This window comes from Lissotriton vulgaris, chromosome 5 (genome assembly GCF_964263255.1).
Source record: "Lissotriton vulgaris chromosome 5, aLisVul1.2, whole genome shotgun sequence".
In the NCBI taxonomy this organism is placed as follows: Eukaryota; Metazoa; Chordata; class Amphibia; order Caudata; family Salamandridae; genus Lissotriton; species Lissotriton vulgaris.
This window is the reverse complement of record NC_141693.1, coordinates 1,195,189,745-1,195,216,492: the sequence shown is the minus strand read 5'-3', so window position 1 is coordinate 1,195,216,492 and position 26,748 is coordinate 1,195,189,745. Positions and strand designations below refer to the sequence as shown.

The window sequence follows — 26,748 nt, the reverse complement described above, 5'->3', positions numbered from 1 at the left end:
AAGTGCAGCAGAGATGTAGTAAGATTTGAGACCTTCAACTACAAGACGCAAATATATCTTCTCAAAATGTGGCCCCAACTATAGGAAAGATTTGAAATTCCATCTATTCATTAGACATTTCCCAAGATCCTGCACATCTTTTCCTCCTGCATAATTCTCTGAAGCCCAGGGTTTGCTGCAAGATGTCAATGCTACCTTGCTTTGACCTAAAATCATCCTGAAGACAATTCTTGTGTAAAATTGCAATCATGCTACATTTTGTTGTCTATTAGGTTGATGAAAATCTCCAATAATTAACTTCTATATTTATATTGCAATGCCATATTCTGTTGTAATTTTTGTTACTTCTTTGTAGTGCGCTGATGCTCTGTTCAGCTTGAACTAGGCTTCGTAAAACTGCAAAATCAATATGCATAAACATAAAATATCTATTATTTCTTCAAAGATAAAGCTGTGACTAAATATTGAGTTTATTGTGTGTAATCCCTTGTGTAACACAGTTTCTACATTCAATATCCCCTCAGTATGTTGCATGAGCCTTGACTGCTCGACTTCCTTATCTCTAGTGAGTCAAAGTAAAATGTACAAATGAAGTATTGTGGTTACCAATTGGTGTGTCTAACACCTTGAAACCCTGAGACACAGATGGTAAATAACATGCCCACAGAAAATGTGTCACACTTTCTAAAAAAGATATAAAAGTGTGTCTTAAGAACTCTTACTCCGTGGATCCCACACTGATCACCTGCGGAGTTCTCCAAGGATCCTCCATCAGCCCCACCCTGTTCAACATCAACATGGCCCACCTCGCCCCCATTGTCGGATCCCATGGACCCAACATTGTATCCTACACAGAGGACACCCAACTCATCCTCTCCCTAACCAACGAACCAAACATATCCAAACATAACTTTCAAGAAGGAATGGAAGCAGTCGCCAAATGGATGAAGAAAAGCTGCCTACAAGTCAACACAGGGAACACTGAGGTACTCATCATGGACCCACACCCTGATGCCTGGAATGACACCTGGTGGCCTCCCCCCCTTGGGAACCCGCCCACCCCCACAGACCACCAAATCAATGCTATCTCATCCTCTTGTTTCCACACCATCCGACTCCTACGAAAGACCTTCAAATGGATCCCCTTCAAACACAGAAAGATCGTCACCCACGCTCTCATCAGCAGCAGCCTCGACTAAGGCAATGCTCTCTATGTTGGAATTAAAAAGAACCTCACCTGAAAATTCCAGAATGCCTCCGCCAGACACTTGCTCCCCTTTGAGAAAAGAATCACCTTCAAACTTCTCAACCACGCCCACAGAGCCCTCCACAATACCGGACATGCATACTTGAACTATAGCCTCACATTCAACGCACCCCAAAGATCCCTCCGCTAAGCCCAGCTCTCCCTTGCTACGGTGCCTCGCATCAAGAAGACCAGCACAGGAGGCCGTCCCTTCTCCCTCCTCTTGGCCAATGTATGGAGCACCCTCCCACTCCACCTCAGACAAATGCCAACACTCTCTAAGTTCACTAAGGACCTCAAGACCTGGCTCTTCAACGGATCTCCTTGAACATCCTGGACCTGCACTTCCCCCCGCCCAGCGCCTTGAGATCCACACAGGTGAGTAGCTGCTCTTAACAAACCTATGATTGATTGATTGATTGACTCCTTGCTATTTCGTGAACGCTTGTAGGGCATATCTGTTTTTGGTCCATCCTTTCCTTTGCTTGTGATTAGGTTCTGCAGCATGACAACCAGGAGTAATTTAGAATATGATTAAGGGCCCCAGCTCTGCAGCATTGGTGGCATACCAACCACCATATTAGGAGTACTCCTCTGCTTCTGCAAAACTCTTTTCACTAAAAAGGCTCCCACTGACAAGGTGGGAGCTCTTTCTGCCAAAATGCACACTGTGCAGGCTGCCATCTAATGGTAATATGCTCAATGTCTGTTTTTGGTACTTCAGAAAGCAATACTGAGTGCAGGGAGTTAAGCAAACTATCTCTGCCCATTGTGGACTTTTCTTAGTGTTCTTATGTGAAACTCTATGACTCTTCAGTTGGTCATGCACTGAAAAACAGTGTTTGAAGGCTCACCACAAACAGGATACACCTTCTGATAATGAGAATACGAGAGCTCTTTAGGTAATGGGCAACAAGTATGTCATTTCCAATGGTGGAGACTGATGAGGCTACACCAACATGATCAAAGCAGTTCCCTACCTCTAAATGGGTTATTGGAACCTGTAAGGTGACAGACAGAGCATCCAACATTTTTTGCAGATGAACTGCACTGTCAACCTGTATAAGGCTGCCTTAGTCAGCTTGTTTTAGAAAGCCAGTGAATTCCCTCTTGTTCTTTATAATCAAGTCTCCAACATACTCTATTGGTGCAAGTCAGTGCTACCTTTATCCCTATGATTCTTTTATTTGTACTGTTTGACAATTGTGTGACCTAAAACATGTCATATAACAAACACACACAACACACACACACACACACACACACATGCGCACACACCCATGTTCATCAACACCAACCCTCCCCACTGTGTGGTGAAAATCTCATCATTTGAGAAGCCCACTGAGGGTACATTTAGGCAGCCTAAGAAAAGCAACAAAGCTGGAATGGCTGAGTCCGAACCCAATGACCCATGGTCATATAGTCAATTGAGTAACTTTAGTTTCCTGCAAAGTGTTGTGATATTTACTCTGGTAAGTTCAGCCCTTCAATCATATATAAGTGATGAATAGTTTTATTGACTGACACACAGTACTGTAGAAAAAAGTATTGGACAAGCCAATGCATGTGATCTGTGGTGGCCATCATAAAATGGTTTTGTAAACCAAAACAAAATGTATTCAAAGATGGCTGCCGAAGATCACATTTTGTTTTGTTTAAAAAAAACAAAAACCATTTATAAAAGGGTTATGTGCATAGTTTGGGTGGCAGCATGAAAGTAAAAAAAGGTTTTAAAAAAATTAACGAAAAACATGGTCTGACATCGGCGGTGGAAAGATACACCATTCGATTAACCCCTTCGATGCTGATGACGGAGCGGTTCCGTCATCAGCATCGGTTGGGCTGTGCTGATGACGGAACCGCTCCGTCATCAGTACAGCCCTGGGGGGGAGCGCTGGCGCTCCCCCCCTTGTGCAGGGATCTTCGTTGTTTTAGCAGGGGTGGCAGCGGAAGACCTTCCGCTGCCACCCCCTGGCCCCCCCACGCTTCCTGGTGACGTCAGCGCGCACAGCGCGCGCCGACGTCATCAGGAAGCGCTGGACGCGCTGGAAGCCATTTGTTTCCAGCGCGTCCAGGAGCAAGGTACGTGTTTGGTGCTCCGGTGGGGCGGGGGGGCCGTTTTTCGGTGCCTTGAGGCATCGGGGGGGAGGAAACTGTATTTCCTCTCCCCTGATGTCCCAATGCAGGTCATTCCTGGTGCACGATCGCGCACAGCGTCGCGATCGTGCACCAGGAATGCCCCACTAGACACCAGGGAGTGATTTTGGCATGATATGTTTGTGCAGGAAGCGACCCCTTGGGCAAGGGTCGCTTCCTTTTGGGGCTAAATAATTTATCAGACTTTTCTGCCCCCCCTGGGACAGATCGGCCGTTTTTTTGGCCGATCTACACCCAGGGTGGGCAGAAAAGCCCACTAGAGCCAGGGATTACTTTGTTTTGAAATCGGAAGCGACCCCTTGGGCAAGGGTCGCTTCCTTTTGGGGGCAAATTATTTTTCAGACTTTTCTGCCCCCCCCGGGGCAGATCGGCCGTTTTTTGGGCCGCATCTGGACCCAGGGGGGGGCAGAAAAGCCCACTAGACACCAGGGATTGATTTTTATTTATAAAGGAAGCGACCCCTTGGGCAAGGGTCGCTTCCTCAGGGGCATACAATATTTTTCAGACTTTTCTGCCCCCCCTGGGTCGACATCGCTCGTTTTAGCGAGCGATCTCGACCCAGGGGGGGCAGAAAAGCCCACTAGACACCAGGGATTGTTTACGTTACGTTTACGTTTGAAAAGGAAGCGACCCCTTGGGCAAGGGTCGCTTCCAGGGGCAAATATTTTGAAATTCAGACTTTTCTGCCCCCCCTGGGTCGACATCGCTCGTTTTAGCGAGCGATCTCGACCCAGGGGGGGCAGAAAAGCCCACTAGACACCAGGGATTTATGTATAATTGTAAAGGAAGCGACCCCTTGGGGAAGGGTCGCTTCCAGGGGCAATATTTTTATAATTCAGACTTTTCTGCCCCCCCTGGGTCGACATCGCTCGTTTTAGCGAGCGATCTCGACCCAGGGGGGGCAGAAAAGCCCACTAGACACCAGGGATTTATGTATAATTGTAAAGGAAGCGACCCCTTGGGGAAGGGTCGCTTCCAGGGGCAATATTTTTATAATTCAGACTTTTCTGCCCCCCCTGGGTCGACATCGCTCGTTTTAGCGAGCGATCTCGACCCAGGGGGGGGCAGAAAAGCCCACTAGACACCAGGGATTTATGTATAATTGTAAAGGAAGCGACCCCTTGGGCAAGGGTCGCTTCCAGGGGCAGTTATTTTGTCATTCAGACTTTTCTGCCCCCCCTGGGTCGACATCGCTCGTTTTAGCGAGCGATCTCGACCCAGGGGGGGCAGAAAAGCCCACTAGACACCATGGATTTATGTATAGTTGTAAAGGAAGCGACCCCTTGGGGAAGGGTCGCTTCCTAGGGCCATCATTTTTCAATGCAGACTTTTCTGCCCCCCCCTGGGTGCAGATCGCCCATGTTAGTGCGTTATCTGGACCCAGGGGGGGCAGAAAAGCCCACTAGACACCAGGGATTTATTTCTAATTGTAAAGGAAGCGACCCCCTTGGGGAAGGGTCGCTTCCTAGTGGCCCATAATTTTTTGTAGACTTGTCTGCCCCCCCCTGGGGGCAGATCACCCATTTTTTGGGCCACATCTGGACCCAGGGGGGGTAGAAAAGCCCACTAGACACCAGGGATTTTAGTATATTTATAACGGAAGCGACCCCTTGGGCAAGGGTCGCTTCCAGGGGTTTATAATGATTTATAATCTTCCCCCCTTGGGGACAGACACCCCATTTGTGACATACCCTGTGACATAGCCTGTTGTAATGTGTGTTGTTTTTTTTTCTCTTTAGAGTGTTGCAGTGTGCGGTTCCGTTACTGGTTGTTCTGCTGTTTCTGTAGTTGTATGTGTTTGGTAAGAGACCTCTTTTTTGTTCAATTGTACTGTGATTGTATTTTTTTGAAAAGTGTGTAGTAAAATACGAGTATGTTTGGTTTCTGATTGTAAAACATGTTTTGCATTTGTTTTTGATGTGTCCTTCTGTAGATGTAAGTGTGTTTTTTTCTTCTTTCTAGTGGGATATCGTTGCCCCTTTGCTGTGTCTTTGCAGAGTAGGTGCTGGTGAGTGTAGTTGTGTCTTGTAAGTGAATTGTATATATTTTCTAAATTAGTTTTTTTTTTGGAAAAGTCTTACATTTTTCATCTTACTTTGCGCAGTGTTGGGGTTGTTGTTGTTTGTGCAGACTCCTTTATTTGTAAGGATAATGGCTAGCCGCCGGATTACTGCTCAGCAAGTTGTTGGATTGCTTTTTGATTCTTCCTCTGACCATGGTCCAGAGTCTGACTCTGATTCTGAACCAGAGGTGGGAGGTGAAGATTCAGGTAGTGAGTTTTCTCTACACATGGCTTCATCTGATGATGAAGACACTCTGAGTGCTGATGAAGCTACTTTTGGTGTGGATGATGTGCCTGTGGTTGCGGAGGACATTGCTGCGCCTGTGGTTGCAGAGGACATTGTTGTGTCTGTGGTTGCGGAGGACATTCCTGTGCCAATAGTGCGGCAAGAGACATCTGGGCTGCAGCCTGGGGTTGCTAGTATTCCTGTTGGTGCAGTAAGACGAGAGGCAGCTGGGCGGCAGCCTGCGGCTGCAAGACTTGATGTTGAAAGTTCTGACCTCTGGGTTGCACCAGGCATGGTGCAGCCGGCATTGCCTGAATTTACTGGTGTTCCAGGGTGTAGGGTGAACACAGAAAACTTTTTGCCTATTGATTTTTTCAAGTTGTTTATGGATGATGTGTTTGTGGCAGAGATTGTAGAGCAGACTAATTTGTATGCTGAAAATTTTTTGAGGGTGAACAGTGCCAGCCTTAAGCCCCACGCTAGAGCTACCCGGTGGACTCCCACAAATTTGGAGGAGATGAAAAAGTTTTTGGGTTTAACTTTTTTGATGGGCTTGCTTAGGAAACCATCAATGGCTTCATATTGGTCTACTAGTCCCTTGATGGCTACAGCTATATTTCCGGCAGTCATGAGTCGTGATCGGTATTTGCTTCTGCTTCGGATGATGCATTTTGTTGACAATAGTCTTGCTTTGCCACGAGATCACCCTGATTGTGACCGTCTTTTCAAGATTCGGCCTGTCATTGATCATTTCGTTGATCGATTTTCTGAGATCTTTTATCCTGGGAAAGAAATTGCAGTGGACGAGTCTTTGCTGTTGTTCAAAGGTCGCTTGGTATTTCGGCAATACATTCCTAGTAAGAGGGCACGCTATGGAATCAAACTGTATATGCTGTGTGACAGTGAGACTGGATATGTCTCTAATTTCAGGGTGTACACTGGTAAGGAATCCAGGATTAACCCCCCTGGTTGTCCGTCGACTTTTGGAGTGACTGAGAAAATTGTGTGGGAACTTGGTCGTGGATTGTTTAACAAAGGCCATCATTTGTATGTCGATAACTTCTACACTGGTGTGCGGTTGTTCAGGGAATTGGGCAAAGTGGACACTGTTGCTTGTGGCACAATCCGCTCAAACCGTAAAGGTTTCCCAAAAGAACTTGTGTGTCAGAAGCTTGCTCGGGGACAGTGTAGTGCATTGCGTTGTGAGGAGCTTCTAGCTGTGAAGTTTTCAGACAGGAGAGATGTCTACATGTTGACTACAATACATGATGAAAGCACTGAACCGGTGACTGTTTGGGGTCAGGTTGCAGAAGTGCGCAAACCTGTGTGCATAATGCACTACAATAAGTACATGGGTGGTGTTGACAGAGTAGACCAGAGGTTGGAACCGTATGCTGCTCTTCGTAAGGCTTACATTTGGTACAAGAAGTTGGCTATCCATCTTTTCCACTTGGCAACCTTTAATGCTTTTGTTGTGTTCCAGAAATCATGTCCCCAGTCAAAGATTACTTTTGAAAAGTTTCAGGAGTCTGTAATAGGCAGCCTTGTTTTAGTTGAACAGGCAAGTGTTCCTAGAGTTGGAGTGGTGGAGGATATTGCCAGATTGAAAGATCGCCATTTTCCTGGTCAAATTCCTCCTACAACCTCAAAAGACTTTCCCAGTCGGAGATGTAGAGTCTGTTGGCGAAGAGGTTTGCGGAAGGAGGTTCGTATGTACTGCCCTGACTGCCCTTCAAACCCCGGGCTGTGTGTACCTGCTTGTTATAGATTGTACCACACGCAAAAGAATTTTTGGGAGTATCAATGAGTGGTAAAGTGAACTGGTTGGTCTTATTGTTCAGTTTCAAAGTTTGCATTTGTGTAGTCTTTTTAGTGTAGTTGTTGAGTTAGTAGATTTGTATCAATTTGCAATTTGTTTTTGTTTTTCTTTCATTTTCAAAAAAAACTAAAGTATGATGTTGGTTTGCGTGTAGTGTCCTTGTCTGACGGTGTGCATGGTTTGGCGCTTGGCTGCCGGTGTCTGTGGACTGGTGCTTGTCTGGCGGTGTGCGTGGTCTGGTGTTTTGTTGGCCGTGTGCGTGCTCTTGCGCTTGCCTGGTGTTGTGTTTGGATTTGTCCTTGGCTGGTGGTGTGCGTGGAGTTGCGCTTGGCTGGTAGTGTGCGTGGAGTGGCGCTTGGCTGGTGGTGTGCGTGGAGTGATACTTGGCTGTCTGTGCACGAAGTGGTGCTTGGCTGGCGGTGTGTGTGGAGTGGTGCTTGGCTGGTGGTGTGTGTGGAGTGGCGCTTGGCTGGTGGTGTGCATGGAGTGCTACTTGGCTGGCGGTGTGCATGGTCCGGTGCTTGGATGGTGGTGCGCGTGGAGTGGCGCTTGGCTGGCGGTGTGTGTGGAGTGGTACTTGGCTGTCTGTGCACGGAGGGGTGCTTGGCTGGCGTTGTGTGTGGAGTGCCGCTTGGCTTGCAGTGTGCGTGGTGTGTTGCTTGGCTGGTGGTGTGTGTGGAGTGGTACTTGGCTGTCGGTGTGCGCTGAGTGGTGTTTGGCTAGTGGTGTGCATGGTCTGGTGCTTGGGTGGTGGTGTCGGTGGACTGGCGCTCGGCTGGCGGTGTGTGAGTAGTTACTTTGGTCACTACACACACTGCTAGGTGAGTGACACTCCACGCAGTCCATCATTTTGTGTTGTTGAAATGTCAGAAATGTGGGCGTGTGAAAGTGATGGGCCCTTGAATGGCGCTGTCTGCTGGTGTGAGTGTTGAAATGTGATGGGTCCGCGGCTGGCGGTGTGAATGTTTTGTATGTGTCACACGTACGAAAGGTGTATGAATGGCCTGTAAAGAGGTTGGTGCCTTGACGTGGCTTTACAGCTCACGAGCTGTGAGTCAGTGGTTCAGTTTATCATACTTTCAATTATACGCAGTGTATTTCATTTTTTTGAAATTACTTGCAAATACAATTGTATGTACAGAATCATCACTCACCCTCGTGCCAAATCCAACCAGAATGTGTGTGTGCTTGCGGATTTGATGGCTGTGCAGTAATGTTTGTCTTTTATCTCTTTCTGAAGTAGGGTGTACCTTGTCCCTTATTGTGATTGTTGTAATGTGTTGCTGTTCTTTCCGGATGGTGTCAATGGTCTGGTTTGTATCAGGTATGAAAGGCGCGTGAATGGCCTGTAAAACGGTTGGTGCCTTGTCGTGGCTTTACAGCTCACGAGTCGCGAGTCACTGGTTCGGTTTTTATGCATTTATTTATTGACAGAGCATTTCATTTTTTGAAATATCTTGTTAATTAAATTTTATGTACTGAACCATCACTCGCCCTCGTGCCAAATCCAACCTGTATGTGTGTGTCTTTGAGGAATAGTTAGCCGTGCCTTGAATGTTTGACTTTTGAGTAACTCTGTTACGGTGTACATTATAGCCATAAATAACTTACTAAAATTAGTTATTATTGTTAAACCATGGAAGTATATGGTCATGTCTTTCTGGTGAATTCTATTGTTGATTTTTATCCAGAATCTCCTGCAAACTTGAAATTGTCTGTCACAATTTCCTTGAATCACACGCTCTCACATTGAAAACTTAATTCTCCACCGTACAATTTGAACCGTTTCCTGTTGCAGCCACTATGCCTACCCACGCAAGTGAGGTACCATTTTTATCGGGAGACCTGGGGGAACGCTGGGTGGGAGGAAATTTGTGTGAGCCCAGTGATGCCACGCTTTCCCATGCAAAAAAGTTTGACAAAAAAGGATTTTTTTAAGCTAAAATTGAGGTTTGCAAGGGATTCTGGGTAAAGGAACGTTGGAGGATCCACGCAAGCCATACCTCCTTGGAAGCCCCCGGGTGTCTACTTTTCAGAAATGTGTGGGTTTGGTAGGTTTCCCTAAATGGCCGTCTCGCACGGGGCCAAAAACCCAGGTAACCCCTCTTGCAAAAGCTGGTGGGATTGACATTCAATACCACCAGCTTTTGAAAGAGGGGTTACCTGGGTTTTTGGCCCCTTGCGAGACGGCCATGTAGGAAAACCTACCAAACCCACACATTTATGAAAAGTAGACACCCGGGGGCTTCCAAGGAGGTATGGTTTGCGTGGATCCTCCAACGTTCCTTTACCCAGAATCCCTTGCAAACCTCAATTTTTGCAGAAAAAGTCAGTTTTTTCACACTTTTTTTGTGTGGGAAAGCGTGGCGTCACTGGGCTCACACAAATTTCCTCCCACCCAACGTTCCCCCAGGTCTCCCGAGAAAAATGGTACCTCACTTGCCTGGGTAGGCATAGTGGCTGCGAAAGGAAATGGTTCAAATTGTACGGTGGTGAATTTACAATACCAAATTGCAAAACAACCTTGATTTTGGGGGGGGGGCACCTGAGTTTTTGGCCCGGGGCTCGGTGGTATTCTTTGGAAAGTACAAAACCCAAACAGTTCTGAAAAGTAGACCCCCGGGGGAGTCCAGGGAGGTATGGCATGCGTGGGTCCCCGAACGTTTTCCTACCCAGAACACCTTGCAAACCTTAAAATTAGGTAAAATATTCACTTTTTCAAACTTTTTTGCGTGGAATCACCGTGCCGGCAAAAATGTCCTACCACCCAGCGCTCCCCTTGTTCTCCCGAGTAAAAGGATACCTCACTTGTGTGGGTGCCCCAAAGCAGAACAGGCCAAAAACGAATGTTGAAAAAAGTAGTATTTCAGTGTAACAAATTAAGCCCCCCTGCCTTAGTCACAGGCCTTTGGCCCACCCACACAAGTGAGGTATCATTTTACTCGGGAGAACAAGGGGAACGCAGGGTGGTAGGACATTTGTGCCGACACGGCGATCCCACGCAAAAATGTATGGAAAACTGTTTTTTTAACCTAAATTTGTGGTTTGCAGGGATTTCTGGGTAGGAAAACATTGGGGGACCCACGCATGCCATACCTCCCTGGACTCCCCCGGGTGTCTAGTTTTCAGAACTGTTTGGGTTTGGTAGTTTCCAAAGATGGCCGCCGAGCCCCGGTCCAAAAACTCAGTCCCCCCCCCAAAAAAAAGAAGGTAATCTTGCTATTGGTTATTGTAATGTCTCCACCGTACGATTTGGACCGTTTCCTGTTGCAGCCACTATGCCTACCCACGCAAGTGAGGTACCATTTTTATCGGGAGACCTGGGGGAACGCTGGGTGGGAGGAAATTTGTGTGAGCCCAGTGACGCCACGCTTTCCCACACAAAAAAAGTGTGTAAAAACTGATTTTTCCATCAAACATTGAGGTTTGCAAGGGATTCTGGGTAAAGGAACGTTGGAGGATCCACGCAAGCCATACCTCCTTGGAAGCCCCCGGGTGTCTACTTTTCAGAAATGTGTGGGTTTGGTAGGTTTCCCTAGATGGCCGTCTCGCACGGGGCCAAAAACCCAGGTACCCCCTCTTTCAAAAGCTGGTGGGATTGAATGTCAATCCCACCAGCTTTTGAAAGAGGGGTTACCTGGGTTTTTGGCCCCGTGCGAGACGGCCATCTAGGGAAACCTACCAAACCCACACATTTCTGAAAAGTAGACACCCGGGGGCTTCCAAGGAGGTATGGCTTGCGTGGATCCTCCAACGTTCCTTTACCCAGAATCCCTTGCAAACCTCAATGTTTGATGGAAAAATCAGTTTTTACACACTTTTTTTGTGTGGGAAAGCGTGGCGTCACTGGGCTCACACAAATTTCCTCCCACCCAGCGTTCCCCCAGGTCTCCCGATAAAAATGGTACCTCACTTGCGTGGGTAGGCATAGTGGCTGCAACAGGAAACGGTCCAAATCGTACGGTGGAGACATTACAATAACCAATAGCAAGATTACCTTCTTTTTTTTGGGGGGGGGACTGAGTTTTTGGACCGGGGCTCGGCGGGCATCTTTGGAAACTACCAAACCCAAACAGTTCTGAAAACTAGACACCCGGGGGAGTCCAGGGAGGTATGGCATGCGTGGGTCCCCCAATGTTTTCCTACCCAGAAATCCCTGCAAACCACAAATTTAGGTTAAAAAAACAGTTTTCCATACATTTTTGCGTGGGATCGCCGTGTCGGCACAAATGTCCTACCACCCTGCGTTCCCCTTGTTCTCCCGAGTAAAATGATACCTCACTTGTGTGGGTGGGCCAAAGGCCTGTGACTAAGGCAGGGGGGCTTAATTTGTTACACTGAAATACTACTTTTTTCAACATTCGTTTTTGGCCTGTTCTGCTTTGGGGCACCCACACAAGTGAGGTATCCTTTTACTCGGGAGAACAAGGGGAGCGCTGGGTGGTAGGACATTTTTGCCGGCACGGTGATTCCACGCAAAAAAGTTTAAAAAAGTGAATATTTTACCTAATTTTAAGGTTTGCAAGGTGTTCTGGGTAGGAAAAAGTTCGGGGACCCACGCATGCCATACCTCCCTGGACTCCCCCGGGGGTCTACTTTTCAGAACTGTTTGGGTTTTGTACTTTCCAAAGAATACCACCGAGCCCCGGGCCAAAAACTCAGGTGCCCCCCCCCCAAAATCAAGGTTGTTTTGCAATTTGGTATTGTAAATTCACCACCGTACAATTTGAACCATTTCCTTTCGCAGCCACTATGCCTACCCAGGCAAGTGAGGTACCATTTTTCTCGGGAGACCTGGGGGAACGCTGGGTGGGAGGAAATTTGTGTGAGCCCAGAGACGCCACGCTTTCCCACGCATAAAAAGTGTGAAAAAACTGACTTTTTCTGCAAAAATTGAGGTTTGCAAGGGATTCTGGGTAAAGGAACGTTGGAGGATCCACGCAAGCCATACCTCCTTGGAAGCCCCCGGGTGTCTACTTTTCAGAAATGTGTGGGTTTGGTAGGTTTTCCTACATGGCCGTCTCGCACGGGGCCAAAAACCCAGGTAACCCCTCTTTCAAAAGCTGGTGGGATTGACATTCAATCCCACCAGCTTTTGAAAGAGGGGGTACCTGGGTTTTTGGCCCCGTGCGAGACGGCCATCTAGGGAAACCTACCAAACCCACACATTTCTGAAAAGTAGACACCCGGGGGCTTCCAAGGAGGTATGGCTTGCGTGGATCCTCCAACGTTCCTTTACCCAGAATCCCTTGCAAACCTCAATGTTTGATGGAAAAATCAGTTTTTACACACTTTTTTTGTGTGGGAAAGCGTGGCGTCACTGGGCTCACACAAATTTCCTCCCACCCAGCGTTCCCCCAGGTCTCCCGATAAAAATGGTACCTCACTTGCGTGGGTAGGCATAGTGGCTGCAACAGGAAACGGTCCAAATCGTACGGTGGAGACATTACAATAACCAATAGCAAGATTACCTTCTTTTTTTTGGGGGGGGGACTGAGTTTTTGGACCGGGGCTCGGCGGGCATCTTTGGAAACTACCAAACCCAAACAGTTCTGAAAACTAGACACCCGGGGGAGTCCAGGGAGGTATGGCATGCGTGGGTCCCCCAATGTTTTCCTACCCAGAAATCCCTGCAAACCACAAATTTAGGTTAAAAAAACAGTTTTCCATACATTTTTGCGTGGGATCGCCGTGTCGGCACAAATGTCCTACCACCCTGCGTTCCCCTTGTTCTCCCGAGTAAAATGATACCTCACTTGTGTGGGTGGGCCAAAGGCCTGTGACTAAGGCAGGGGGGCTTAATTTGTTACACTGAAATACTACTTTTTTCAACATTCGTTTTTGGCCTGTTCTGCTTTGGGGCACCCACACAAGTGAGGTATCCTTTTACTCGGGAGAACAAGGGGAGCGCTGGGTGGTAGGACATTTTTGCCGGCACGGTGATTCCACGCAAAAAAGTTTAAAAAAGTGAATATTTTACCTAATTTTAAGGTTTGCAAGGTGTTCTGGGTAGGAAAAAGTTCGGGGACCCACGCATGCCATACCTCCCTGGACTCCCCCGGGGGTCTACTTTTCAGAACTGTTTGGGTTTTGTACTTTCCAAAGAATACCACCGAGCCCCGGGCCAAAAACTCAGGTGCCCCCCCCCCAAAATCAAGGTTGTTTTGCAATTTGGTATTGTAAATTCACCACCGTACAATTTGAACCATTTCCTTTCGCAGCCACTATGCCTACCCAGGCAAGTGAGGTACCATTTTTCTCGGGAGACCTGGGGGAACGCTGGGTGGGAGGAAATTTGTGTGAGCCCAGAGACGCCACGCTTTCCCACGCATAAAAAGTGTGAAAAAACTGACTTTTTCTGCAAAAATTGAGGTTTGCAAGGGATTCTGGGTAAAGGAACGTTGGAGGATCCACGCAAGCCATACCTCCTTGGAAGCCCCCGGGTGTCTACTTTTCAGAAATGTGTGGGTTTGGTAGGTTTTCCTACATGGCCGTCTCGCACGGGGCCAAAAACCCAGGTAACCCCTCTTTCAAAAGCTGGTGGGATTGACATTCAATCCCACCAGCTTTTGAAAGAGGGGGTACCTGGGTTTTTGGCCCCGTGCGAGACGGCCATCTAGGGAAACCTACCAAACCCACACATTTCTGAAAAGTAGACACCCGGGGGCTTCCAAGGAGGTATGGCTTGCGTGGATCCTCCAACGTTCCTTTACCCAGAATCCCTTGCAAACCTCAATGTTTGATGGAAAAATCAGTTTTTACACACTTTTTTTGTGTGGGAAAGCGTGGCGTCACTGGGCTCACACAAATTTCCTCCCACCCAGCGTTCCCCCAGGTCTCCCGATAAAAATGGTACCTCACTTGCGTGGGTAGGCATAGTGGCTGCAACAGGAAACGGTCCAAATCGTACGGTGGAGACATTACAATAACCAATAGCAAGATTACCTTCTTTTTTTTGGGGGGGGGACTGAGTTTTTGGACCGGGGTTCGGCGGGCATCTTTGGAAACTACCAAACCCAAACAGTTCTGAAAACTAGACACCCGGGGGAGTCCAGGGAGGTATGGCATGCGTGGGTCCCCCAATGTTTTCCTACCCAGAAATCCCTGCAAACCACAAATTTAGGTTAAAAAAACAGTTTTCCATACATTTTTGCGTGGGATCGCCGTGTCGGCACAAATGTCCTACCACCCTGCGTTCCCCTTGTTCTCCCGAGTAAAATGATACCTCACTTGTGTGGGTGGGCCAAAGGCCTGTGACTAAGGCAGGGGGGCTTAATTTGTTACACTGAAATACTACTTTTTTCAACATTCGTTTTTGGCCTGTTCTGCTTTGGGGCACCCACACAAGTGAGGTATCCTTTTACTCGGGAGAACAAGGGGAGCGCTGGGTGGTAGGACATTTTTGCCGGCACGGTGATTCCACGCAAAAAAGTTTAAAAAAGTGAATATTTTACCTAATTTTAAGGTTTGCAAGGTGTTCTGGGTAGGAAAAAGTTCGGGGACCCACGCATGCCATACCTCCCTGGACTCCCCCGGGGGTCTACTTTTCAGAACTGTTTGGGTTTTGTACTTTCCAAAGAATACCACCGAGCCCCGGGCCAAAAACTCAGGTGCCCCCCCCCCAAAATCAAGGTTGTTTTGCAATTTGGTATTGTAAATTCACCACCGTACAATTTGAACCATTTCCTTTCGCAGCCACTATGCCTACCCAGGCAAGTGAGGTACCATTTTTCTCGGGAGACCTGGGGGAACGCTGGGTGGGTGGAAATTTGTTGATCCACGCAGGTTCCGGAACTTTCCACCACAGAAATGTGAGGAAAATGCGTTTTTTTTTCTAATTTCTTAGCTTTGCAAGGGATTCTGGGTAAGAGAACCTGGGGGTAGGCAGACGAGTGACCCCATCCTGAATTCCCCTGGGTGTCTACTTTTCAAAAATGTATAGGTTTGCTAGGTTTCCCTAGGTGCCGGCAGAGCTAGGGTTCAAAAACAAAAGGTAGTCTCTTTCCCCAAAACGTGCACAATTTCACTGAAAAATTGAGTTGTGACCACGTTGCTTTTTGCACTGTTTCCTGTCGCAGCCACTATGCCTACCCAGGCAAGTGAGGTACCATTTTTCTCGGGAGACCTGGGGGAACGCTGGGTGGGTGGAAATTTGTTGATCCACGCAGATTCCGGAACTTTCCACCACAGAAATGTGAGGAAAATGCGTTTTTTTTTCCAATTTCTTAGTTTTGCAAGGGATTCTGGGTAAGAGAACCTGGGGGTAGGCAGTCGAGTGACCCCATCCTGAATTCCCCTGGGTGTCTACTTTTCAAAAATATATAGGTTTGCTAGGTTTCCCTAGGTGCCGGCAGAGCTAGGGTTCAAAAACAAAAGGTAGTCTCTTTGCCCAAAACGTGCACAATTTCACTGAAAAATTGAGTTGTGACCACGTTGCGTTTTGCACTGTTTCCTGTCGCAGCCACTATGCCTACCCAGGCAAGTGAGGTACCATTTTTCTCGGGAGACCTGGGGGAACGCTGGGTGGGTGGAAATTTGTTGATCCACGCAGATTCCGGAACTTTCCACCACAGAAATGTGAGGAAAATGCGTTTTTTTTCCAATTTCTTAGCTTTGCAAGGGATTCTGGGTAAGAGAACCTGGGGGTAGGCAGTCGAGTGACCCCATCCTGAATTCCCCTGGGTGTCTACTTTTCAAAAATGTATAGGTTTGCTAGGTTTCCCTAGGTGCCGGCAGAGCTAGGGTTCAAAAAGAAAAGGTAGTCTCTTTGCCCAAAACGTGCACAATTTCACTGAAAAATTGAGTTGTGACCACGTTGCGTTTTGCACTGTTTCCTGTCGCAGCCACTATGCCTACCCAGGCAAGTGAGGTACCATTTTTCTCGGGAGACCTGGGGGAACGCTGGGTGGGTGGAAATTTGTTGATCCACGCAGATTCCGGAACTTTCCACCACAGAAATGTGAGGAAAATGCGTTTTTTTTTTCAATTTCTTAGCTTTGCAAGGGATTCTGGGTAAGAGAACCTGGGGGTAGGCAGTCGAGTGACCCCATCCTGAATTCCCCTGGGTGTCTACTTTTCAAAAATGTATAGGTTGGCTAGGTTTCCCTAGGTGCCGGCAGAGCTAGGGTTCAAAAAGAAAAGGTAGTCTCTTTCCCCAAAACGTGCACAATTTCACTGAAAAATTGAGTTGTGACCACGTTGCGTTTTGCACTGTTTCCTGTCGCAGCCACTATGCCTACCCAGGCAAGTGAGGTACCATTTTTCTCGGGAGACCTGGGGGAACGCTGGGTGGGTGGAAATTTGTTGATCCACGCAGATTCCGGAACTTTCCACCACAGAAATGTGAGGAAAATGCGTTTTTTTTTTCAATTTCTTAGCTTTGCAAGGGATTATGGGTAAGAGAACCTGGGGGTAGGCAGTCGAGTGACCCCATCCTGAATTCCCCTGGGTGTCTACTTTTCAAAATTGTATAGGTTTGCTAGGTTTCCCTAGGTGCCGGCAGAGCTAGGGTTCAAAAACAAAAGGTAGTCTCTTTGCCCAAAACGTGCACAATTTCACTGAAAAATTGAGTTGTGACCACGTTGCGTTTTGCACTGTTTCCTGTCGCAGCCACTATGCCTACCCAGGCAAGTGAGGTACCATTTTTCTCGGGAGACCTGGGGGAACGCTGGGTGGGTGGAAATTTGTTGATCCACGCAGATTCCGGAACTTTCCACCACAGAAATGTGAGGAAAATGCGTTTTTTTTTCCAATTTCTTAGCTTTGCAAGGGATTCTGGGTAAGAGAACCTGGGGGTAGGCAGACGAGTGACCCCATCCTGAATTCCCCTGGGTGTCTACTTTTCAAAAATGTATAGGTTTGCTAGGTTTCCCTAGGTGCCGGCAGAGCTAGGGTTCAAAAACAAAAGGTAGTCTCTTTCCCCAAAACGTGCACAATTTCACTGAAAAATTGAGTTGTGACCACGTTGCTTTTTGCACTGTTTCCTGTCGCAGCCACTATGCCTACCCAGGCAAGTGAGGTACCATTTTTCTCGGGAGACCTGGGGGAACGCTGGGTGGGTGGAAATTTGTTGATCCACGCAGATTCCGGAACTTTCCACCACAGAAATGTGAGGAAAATGCGTTTTTTTTCCAATTTCTTAGCTTTGCAAGGGATTCTGGGTAAGAGAACCTGGGGGTAGGCAGTCGAGTGACCCCATCCTGAATTCCCCTGGGTGTCTACTTTTCAAAAATGTATAGGTTTGCTAGGTTTCCCTAGGTGCCGGCAGAGCTAGGGTTCAAAAAGAAAAGGTAGTCTCTTTGCCCAAAACGTGCACAATTTCACTGAAAAATTGAGTTGTGACCACGTTGCGTTTTGCACTGTTTCCTGTCGCAGCCACTATGCCTACCCAGGCAAGTGAGGTACCATTTTTCTCGGGAGACCTGGGGGAACGCTGGGTGGGTGGAAATTTGTTGATCCACGCAGATTCCGGAACTTTCCACCACAGAAATGTGAGGAAAATGCGTTTTTTTTTCCAATTTCTTAGATTTGCAAGGGATTCTGGGTAAGAGAACCTGGGGGTAGGCAGACGAGTGACCCCATCCTGAATTCCCCTGGGTGTCTACTTTTCAAAAATGTATAGGTTTGCTAGGTTTCCCTAGGTGCCGGCAGAGCTAGGGTTCAAAAACAAAAGGTAGTCTCTTTCCCCAAAACGTGCACAATTTCACTGAAAAATTGAGTTGTGACCACGTTGCGTTTTGCACTGTTTCCTGTCGCAGCCACTATGCCTACCCAGGCAAGTGAGGTACCATTTTTCTCGGGAGACCTGGGGGAACGCTGGGTGGGTGGAAATTTGTTGATCCACGCAGATTCCGGAACTTTCCACCACAGAAATGTGAGGAAAATGCGTTTTTTTTTCCAATTTCTTAGCTTTGCAAGGGATTCTGGGTAAGAGAACCTGGGGGTAGGCAGTCGAGTGACCCCATCCTGAATTCCCCTGGGTGTCTACTTTTCAAAAATGTATAGGTTTGCTAGGTTTCCCTAGGTGCCGGCAGAGCTAGGGTTCAAAAACAAAAGGTAGTCTCTTTGCCCAAAACGTGCACAATTTCACTGAAAAATTGAGTTGTGACCACGTTGCGTTTTGCACTGTTTCCTGTCGCAGCCACTATGCCTACCCAGGCAAGTGAGGTACCATTTTTCTCGGGAGACCTGGGGGAACGCTGGGTGGGTGGAAATTTGTTGATCCACGCAGATTCCGGAACTTTCCACCACAGAAATGTGAGGAAAATGCGTTTTTTTTTTCCAATTTCTTAGCTTTGCAAGGGATTCTGGGTAAGAGAACCTGGGGGTAGGCAGACAAGTGACCCCATCCTGAATTCCCCTGGGTGTCTACTTTTCAAAAATGTATAGGTTTGCTAGGTTTCCCTAGGTGCCGGCAGAGCTAGGGTTCAAAAAGAAAAGGTAGTCTCTTTCCCCAAAACGTGCACAATTTCACTGAAAAATTGAGTTGTGACCACGTTGCGTTTTGCACTGTTTCCTGTCGCAGCCACTATGCCTACCCAGGCAAGTGAGGTACCATTTTTCTCGGGAGACCTGGGGGAACGCTGGGTGGGTGGAAATTTGTTGATCCACGCAGATTCCGGAACTTTCCACCACAGAAATGTGAGGAAAATGCGTTTTTTTTTTCAATTTCTTAGCTTTGCAAGGGATTCTGGGTAAGAGAACCTGGGGGTAGGCAGTCGAGTGACCCCATCCTGAATTCCCCTGGGTGTCTACTTTTCAAAAATGTATAGGTTGGCTAGGTTTCCCTAGGTGCCGGCAGAGCTAGGGTTCAAAAAGAAAAGGTAGTCTCTTTCCCCAAAACGTGCACAATTTCACTGAAAAATTGAGTTGTGACCACGTTGCGTTTTGCACTGTTTCCTGTCGCAGCCACTATGCCTACCCAGGCAAGTGAGGTACCATTTTTCTCGGGAGACCTGGGGGAACGCTGGGTGGGTGGAAATTTGTTGATCCACGCAGATTCCGGAACTTTCCACCACAGAAATGTGAGGAAAATGCGTTTTTTTTCCAATTTCTTAGCTTTGCAAGGGATTCTGGGTAAGAGAACCTGGGGGTAGGCAGACGAGTGACCCCATCCTGAATTCCCCTGGGTGTCTACTTTTTAAAAATGTATAGGTTTGCTAGGTTTCCCTAGGTGCCGGCAGAGCTAGGGTTCAAAAAGAAAAGGTAGTCTCTTTCCCCAAAACGTGCACAATTTCACTGAAAAATTGAGTTGTGACCACGTTGCGTTTTGCACTGTTTCCTGTCGCAGCCACTATGCCTACCCAGGCAAGTGAGGTACCATTTTTCTCGGGAGACCTGGGGGAACGCTGGGTGGGTGGAAATTTGTTGATCCACGCAGATTCCGGAACTTTCCACCACAGAAATGTGAGGAAAATGCGTTTTTTTTCCAATTTCTTAGCTTTGCAAGGGATTCTGGGTAAGAGAACCTGGGGGTAGGCAGTCGAGTGACCCCATCCTGAATTCCCCTGGGTGTCTACTTTTCAAAAATGTATAGGTTTGCTAGGTTTCCCTAGGTGCCGGCAGAGCTAGGGTGCAAAAACTACAGGTAGGCACTTTGCTAAAAAAGGGTCAATTTGTAACTGCAAAATTTAGGTGTCACCACTTTGCATTTTGCGCCGTTTCCTGTCGCAGCCACGAGGGCGACCCACACAAGTGAGGTACCGTTTTTATCGGGAGACTTGGGGTAATTCAGATTTGTAAATCAACTGTTATTACCAATTGAGCTTTTGCGCATTTCTCCCTTTCAATGAAAGACATTGTGTAAAAAAAATATTTTTTTGAAAAATGACCAATAATTCTCATGCTAGTATGAGTATTCCCAATTTTGAAAATTAGCAATAATATACTGTTTCTGAACTCTATATTTTGTTCCCAATTCAGAAATACATAGGTGTCGTTCATACAGATTTTTCCATGTATACATTTTCCAAGACAAAGTGCTCTATACCCAGTAAATGAAAAAATACCACTGCAAGTTGCTGCTCAGTTTTTGGATCTGGGTTCGTCGGGTTCTTGGTGAAACTACAAGTCCTATATATCCCCACAACTAGGAAGGTCTAACGGATGTAACGGTATATTGCTTTCTAAGAGCTGTCAAAACTAGAAAAAGTTATAGGTGAAAACGTTGAGACAAAAGGCTGTTTTTTTCAACAAATTTTCAATTATTCCAATATTTAACTGTTAGTTTCTATAAAGAAACCTTCATGGATTTAGACAAATGACCCCTTTCTGAATTCAGAATTTTGTCTACTTTTTGAAAATGTACAGCTTTCTAGGATCCATTATTGCTTTCATACTGATTTCTACCATTAACTGGAAGGAGGTGGAAAGCTCTAAAAATAGCAAAAATAGGCTATGTCCCAGAAAAATGCCAAAACTGTGTGAAAAATGTCGGTTCTCTGACAAAAGACTGTCATTTCCTAAAAGCTGAGAAAATGGAGATTTCAGCCCCACAAACCCTTTTTTGATAACATTTTCAGGGAAAAACCCAGAGGCTTTCATTTGCAGCCCGTTTTTCCCATTTTTCTGAAAAAAACAAAAAAATCACTATATTTTGGTTAATTTCTGGGACCCCTCCAAGGTAATCCACAAACCCTGGGCACCTTTAGAATCCACATGATGTTGGAAGAAAAGGACGCAAATTTGGCGTGGATACCTTATGTGGTCAAAAAGTTACAAGGGCCTAAGCGCGCACTACCCCAAATCGCCAAAAAAGGGCTTAGCACAGGAGGGGAAAAGGCCTAGCAGCGAAGGGGTTAAAAGAACCATGAGACCAACATTTCTGTGTGAGGAACAACTACAGGAATATGAAGGACAGTCATCAAAACAGGGAAGTGAGACAGATAGTAAGACTATCCAATCATGAACAAGGGGCTGACCCAAAAACCACTCAACATATTGGGAACGCAAGTTCTTGGTAATAGGGAGTTACAGCTGTCTGTAGCCAAAACTTAAAAAGGGAGTTCACTCATAACTGAATAGTCTCCATCACATCAGCTCCTTCTCTCCTCTCACAGAATGAAATTCATTTGTGAGGCTGGAGTAAAAGGGATGCAGGACCAGTTATATGACTGAAGAAACTGAAGGGCTAGCACTGCCCCAGCTGCTATGGTGACTCATATATATTTAATCTGACAATCTGTTCAGCCCTACGCATCGACAATTACCAAGCATACAAGACTCCTAATGGAAAGCTCCCTGCCACCATTGGTGAATTAGCAAAAATGTTCTTAGCATGGTCTGACTGAAATGACAATCTACTGTGAAACTAACGCCCGCTTTGTAGTTATAGCAGGAACATTTGGTGATGATATTTATAGGGACTTGTCTCCAAAAACACTAACACTACTTTGTCCCTAAGTTCATGAGCATGGATTGCAGAAATAGAAAGAGCTGTCTGTAGCCTCACTGATTAATGATGTTATCAATCATGTAAGCAGGGTTATAGTCACTTCTGTGCCTGTATTTGGGCCACAGTGTGTCACAAACAACTTACCTAATGGTCAAAACAACTTGGTTGTGTTTAAATATAACAAATGTTATGTTATGTTCATATACAATTCATAGAAATCAATTTGTCAAAAGAAAGTGTGTGCCCTGAACACCATCTTGATGTTGAAAAGCCTATAACATCTGCTGAAAATCCCTTCGTATCACTATTCTTGTAAAGAACATAATGCCACCAAGATAACAGTCTTTCATGTCACATGTTAAATAAAATTGCAGGCCATGAATTCAAAGTGATAGAACCCATATGGAAATTACATTTTGAGCCCTGGACTGCATAGGTTTTTCACACTGAAGACAACAAGTACAAAAAGTATTTTGAATAACCTTGGTTTGCAAAGAATTAGATTCAACTAGCATATTTCTGTAAGCAGTAAAATATACTGTACCCGGAAGAAGTCATGGGAAAATATGATAAACAAATGCCTATTTATCCACTTCATTGACATCCACCTCCTCAATACTTCTGTATCCGAATTCAGACCCAACCACAGTACAGAGACTGTCTTCATTACCACCATGGATGACAGTCACATGATAATGGGCAGAGGTGGCACCATGACCCTCATCCTATTGGACCTTTTTGCAACCTTTGACACCATCTCCCACCCCATCCATATCCAATGACTGCATGAAGCCAGCATCCAAGGTCACTGCACTGGATTTTCTCCATGGCAGGCTGAAACAAGTCAGTCAGACTAGCTCCTTTCACCACAGACATCCTTAACTTAATCTACAGAGTTCCACAAGGATCCCCCTTAGCCCCACTCAGTTCAATGCCTATGTGACCCCACTCACCAGCATCCGCTGTGCCCATGGAATCAACCTCATGTCCTATGATGATGACACCCAGCTCACACACTCCCTCTCCAACAAGATGCCAAACACCCAAATAAATTTCTCTGCCTGAATGACCAAAGTTGCCAGATGGATGAAAACTAGCTGCCCTGAGCTCAGCACAGACAAGATGAAAGAAGTAATCATTGGTACAGACCTCTTGTACTTGGACTGCACCAGGTGGCCCACAAAGAACCGGAGCATAGTAATCGACAACCAATTCACCATGACCGGCCAAGTGAACACAGGTTGTGTCTCCTGCTCCCAGACACTCATGATGCTCAAGAAGATCTTCAAATGGCTCCTGTTCAGCACTCGCAGAACCATCACCCAAGCCCTTACAATGGCAAGCTGAACTACAGACATGCACTCTATGCTGGAATCAACACTCCACTGACCCAAAAATTCCAGATCATACTTAGTCACCAGGCTCATCGTTAACCTTCCAACCTGTACTCATATAGATAGTCACTTCAAAGAGCTCCACTGGCTCTCATTACTCAAAGAAGGACTTTTCAAATGCCTCACAAACAAAACCTTACATAATATTGGCCCCACATTCTTCAACAACCGCATACGCTTCCACAATCCTACCAGACACCTCCGCTCAGACAGAATCCTGCTCGCACACACCCCTGCATGCACAGAACTAGATCCTCTCTCCTAAATACCAGAACAACCTGTCCCTGAACATCAGAGCTGCCACATTAATTCTTTGGTTCTGCGAGATACAGAAGACTTGGCTTTTAACCTAGCCCTGATGGTGGCTCGGCCCATACACCTTATACTTTAGTGCCAGGACAACCTCCTGGGTAAGTTGTGTGCTATACAAATACCCATAACATAACACATTATTTACTTGAATTAAGTAAATTGAAGAAGTTGTCCACTGAGGAACTTACTTTGAGGACTTCATTGAGGGGCCAACTTGATGGTTAGGTCTGTCTATAAAAGTTAAAACAGGAATAGTTTGCTCATATGGTGCTTTTAAATTAAATCCTACCCAGTTTTGTAGGTGATCACCACATAATTGGCAAATAGGTCTAAGTAATGGTAGGGTGATAGGTGCTTGAAAACTAAGCACTCTAACTTGTTGACGAGGAGGAGCGGTGCAGTACCTGAATTCTGGAACAGGGACGTTCTCCCAAGCCACAAGAGGCCAGACAGCTCCTTGCTTCAAGGTTTCACTGGACTAAGAAGTAAACCCACTGTGCCAGTTCGGAATGATTCAAGAAATCTTTACAGCATTGGGAGGAGTAGGCAATCACTTATTGTGGTCTATTCTCTCACCAACCAAGAAGTGCATTCAGAAGAATTTTTCTGAAAGGTAAAGAGGTCTACTGGGGATACGCCTATGTCAACGTTGAAAGACCACTAATGTGGCCTAAGAGACCGCTTATTGAGTGAGTCACTATCTATGGTGTGTTATCCAACTAGAAGGACGGGTTACAGCAAGATCTTAATTCTTTTACCCTGGAGTGAAACTGCTCTGCCTAACAACACACTGCTAGGAAATCTGTCTTTGCTTGTTCACGGAGAGCCTTACAGACTAGCGCCTAAACCAATGTATGGAAGGAAGACAGTCAGAGTTGCGAATATTGATATATGCAGAAATACAATTCTCTTATAGGGACCGTATGTAAGTCATCAGCCGGATTATGAGGAATATGTGGCAAGAGGCAAAGTAGAATAGATCCTTTGCAACAGACTTTCCTTTAATGACTTCCACACATGACCGTCTTTTACCCTAAAGGATCTGGGAACCAAATATACAAATAGAGCTCTCAAAGTTTGAGTATGTTCCAAAGAGGAAAGGCTTTCCTGGCTTTGTGTCTTTCAAGATAGTGTTTTCAGAGGCAAGAACAGAGCTATTTCCTTATTCACAGAGACCCTAGGTAATAAAATCATATTAGTGATATGTCTGAGGTGGCTCTTAACCTGAGACCCAGACATATATTTAGGTTACAATGCAATTTGATTGCCTGGACATTTTCAGGAAGCCTAGAGCTAAGCGAGTCATTCCATTGTAGCTAAACTGATTGGAGGTGCAGCCTGGAAAGGGAATCATAGAGGTTACAAGTGTGTGTATTCTGACAGCTATCAAACATAGAAGACGACCTCTGAGGATTTAAGGGCCAGATGTATCAAAGGGTTTTACCCATTCTGTGTCTATGGGAAAATGTGTTCATACATATGGCCCTAAGACAGTTATCTGGATTCTGCAGCATCCAAAGTATATAATCCTTTTCTTTAGCGGAATTGGCCTTCATAAATAAAAAATAAAAAAGATTACTAATATTGCTTCTGCAGTTTCAGTTTTTTAATGAAAGTGAGTCAGCTCCTAAATCGGTCACAGGGCTGAGAAAACAGTGACTGATTTAACATATTCTGAATGGGAGTGTGGATGAGGCAACTTCTTTCTATACATTGACATAAACTGCTATGATGGTGGTTCCTGTCAATGTTGAGAACTATCTATTGAGCCAGCGGACAAACATATTACTCCTCGTTACGCTTCACCTGTGGAGGCGTAGCATTTTAATGTATTACTTCCACTAACCGTAAATCTGGGAATGCACCACAATCCATGGGTGGATATGTGGGAACACCCACGGAACACCTCCCTTGTGCAGAGTAATGCAAGGCAGTGATTCACATTGCCTAGAGTTACTACAGATTTAGCAAGACGTGTGGGGTCATGCAAGGTGGCCTTCCTTGGCTTGATAAATCTCACTTAGATTTTGCAAAACCTTGATAAATCTATCCCCTGGTGAGCAGAGGATCCTCGGTATGGTGAGAGTAAAGTTCGCACCATATCAACAGCTTAACCTCCTCTGCCAAACTCTAAATCAGACCCTTAATACATGGAGCAATATAAAGTTGTCTTACCTTCCCATCGCCACAGCCAGTGCCCCTGTGGACTAAACCCGGATCAGGCACATCTGTCCCCAGGTTAAAGTCGACCATGGTGCATTTATAAATGCCAGTGTCATAATAAGTCACAAAGGCGTTTAGTGGTTCCACAATGCTTCCTGTACACTGGAGTTTCCCGCACAGGGTATCACTGGAATCAGAGAAAGCACAAAGGTGAGTGGGGAATTAAAATGTAACACATTTTTTTGTGTGGAGAGAGATGATAGGACATTCTTTCACAAGTCAGAAAGCTCAATTTAACTGCAGAGACGGCAGTACAGTGACACATACGTAAGATCCAATCCGTCAGTGCATTTTAATTCTTATGTGGTCAGTTATGTGACCTGAAATTTTAGGATGTTTATGGTAAAACAGCATGCACGCTAAAAAAGGCTTTTTTATCAGCTGATAAAGATGGAGTTGGAGGTCTCTCTATAGAGCTATGAGCAAACAGTTCTTTAATTGGAAATATTAAATAAATAAATGCATGGCGTCAAACTTTTCAGGAGAGCGCGTTTCCCTGCTGCTCCCAGGGCTACTTACTTCCACCACTTTTAGTGTGGGAGCAGCCCAAGATGGCCACATCAGTCCATGTCATCACAGGGACTGTTTCCAATACAGGACCTTTCACCTACAGATTAAACCTACGAGGAATGTTAATATAATTTTTTCAATACAAGAAAATCTAGTCAACAACTCACAGGATGCATTATATTGTCACACAAAATCCTAGGACTTGAAACATCATCCGTAATGACCTGAAGTAAGCTGCACGCTTAGGGCCTCGTTTATGGGGTTTTGGTTTCGGGCAGCAGACCAAGTTGCCTTGCTGCACTGCTCTACAATACATCAAATTGAAAGGGGATGAATGCACTGATTTATCTAATTGAGTGCATTCCTGTTCTTTCCACCTGCACCGGCGCCGTTTCAGCAGGCTTACG

At 46.0% G+C, this 26,748-nt stretch overlaps 1 protein-coding gene across 1 annotated transcript in view; it reads right to left on the bottom strand.

Annotated features, from left to right (window-relative positions):
- The window catches only part of LOC147712256 (disintegrin and metalloproteinase domain-containing protein 9-like), a 1,115,055-nt gene that overhangs the window by 302,310 nt on the left and 785,997 nt on the right, over nt 1-26,748 (bottom strand). The window contains exon 16 of the mRNA XM_086922984.1: nt 25,784-25,958. Coding sequence (XP_086779110.1) covers nt 25,784-25,958 — 175 coding nt within the window. The remainder of the gene's footprint in view (nt 1-25,783; nt 25,959-26,748) is intronic.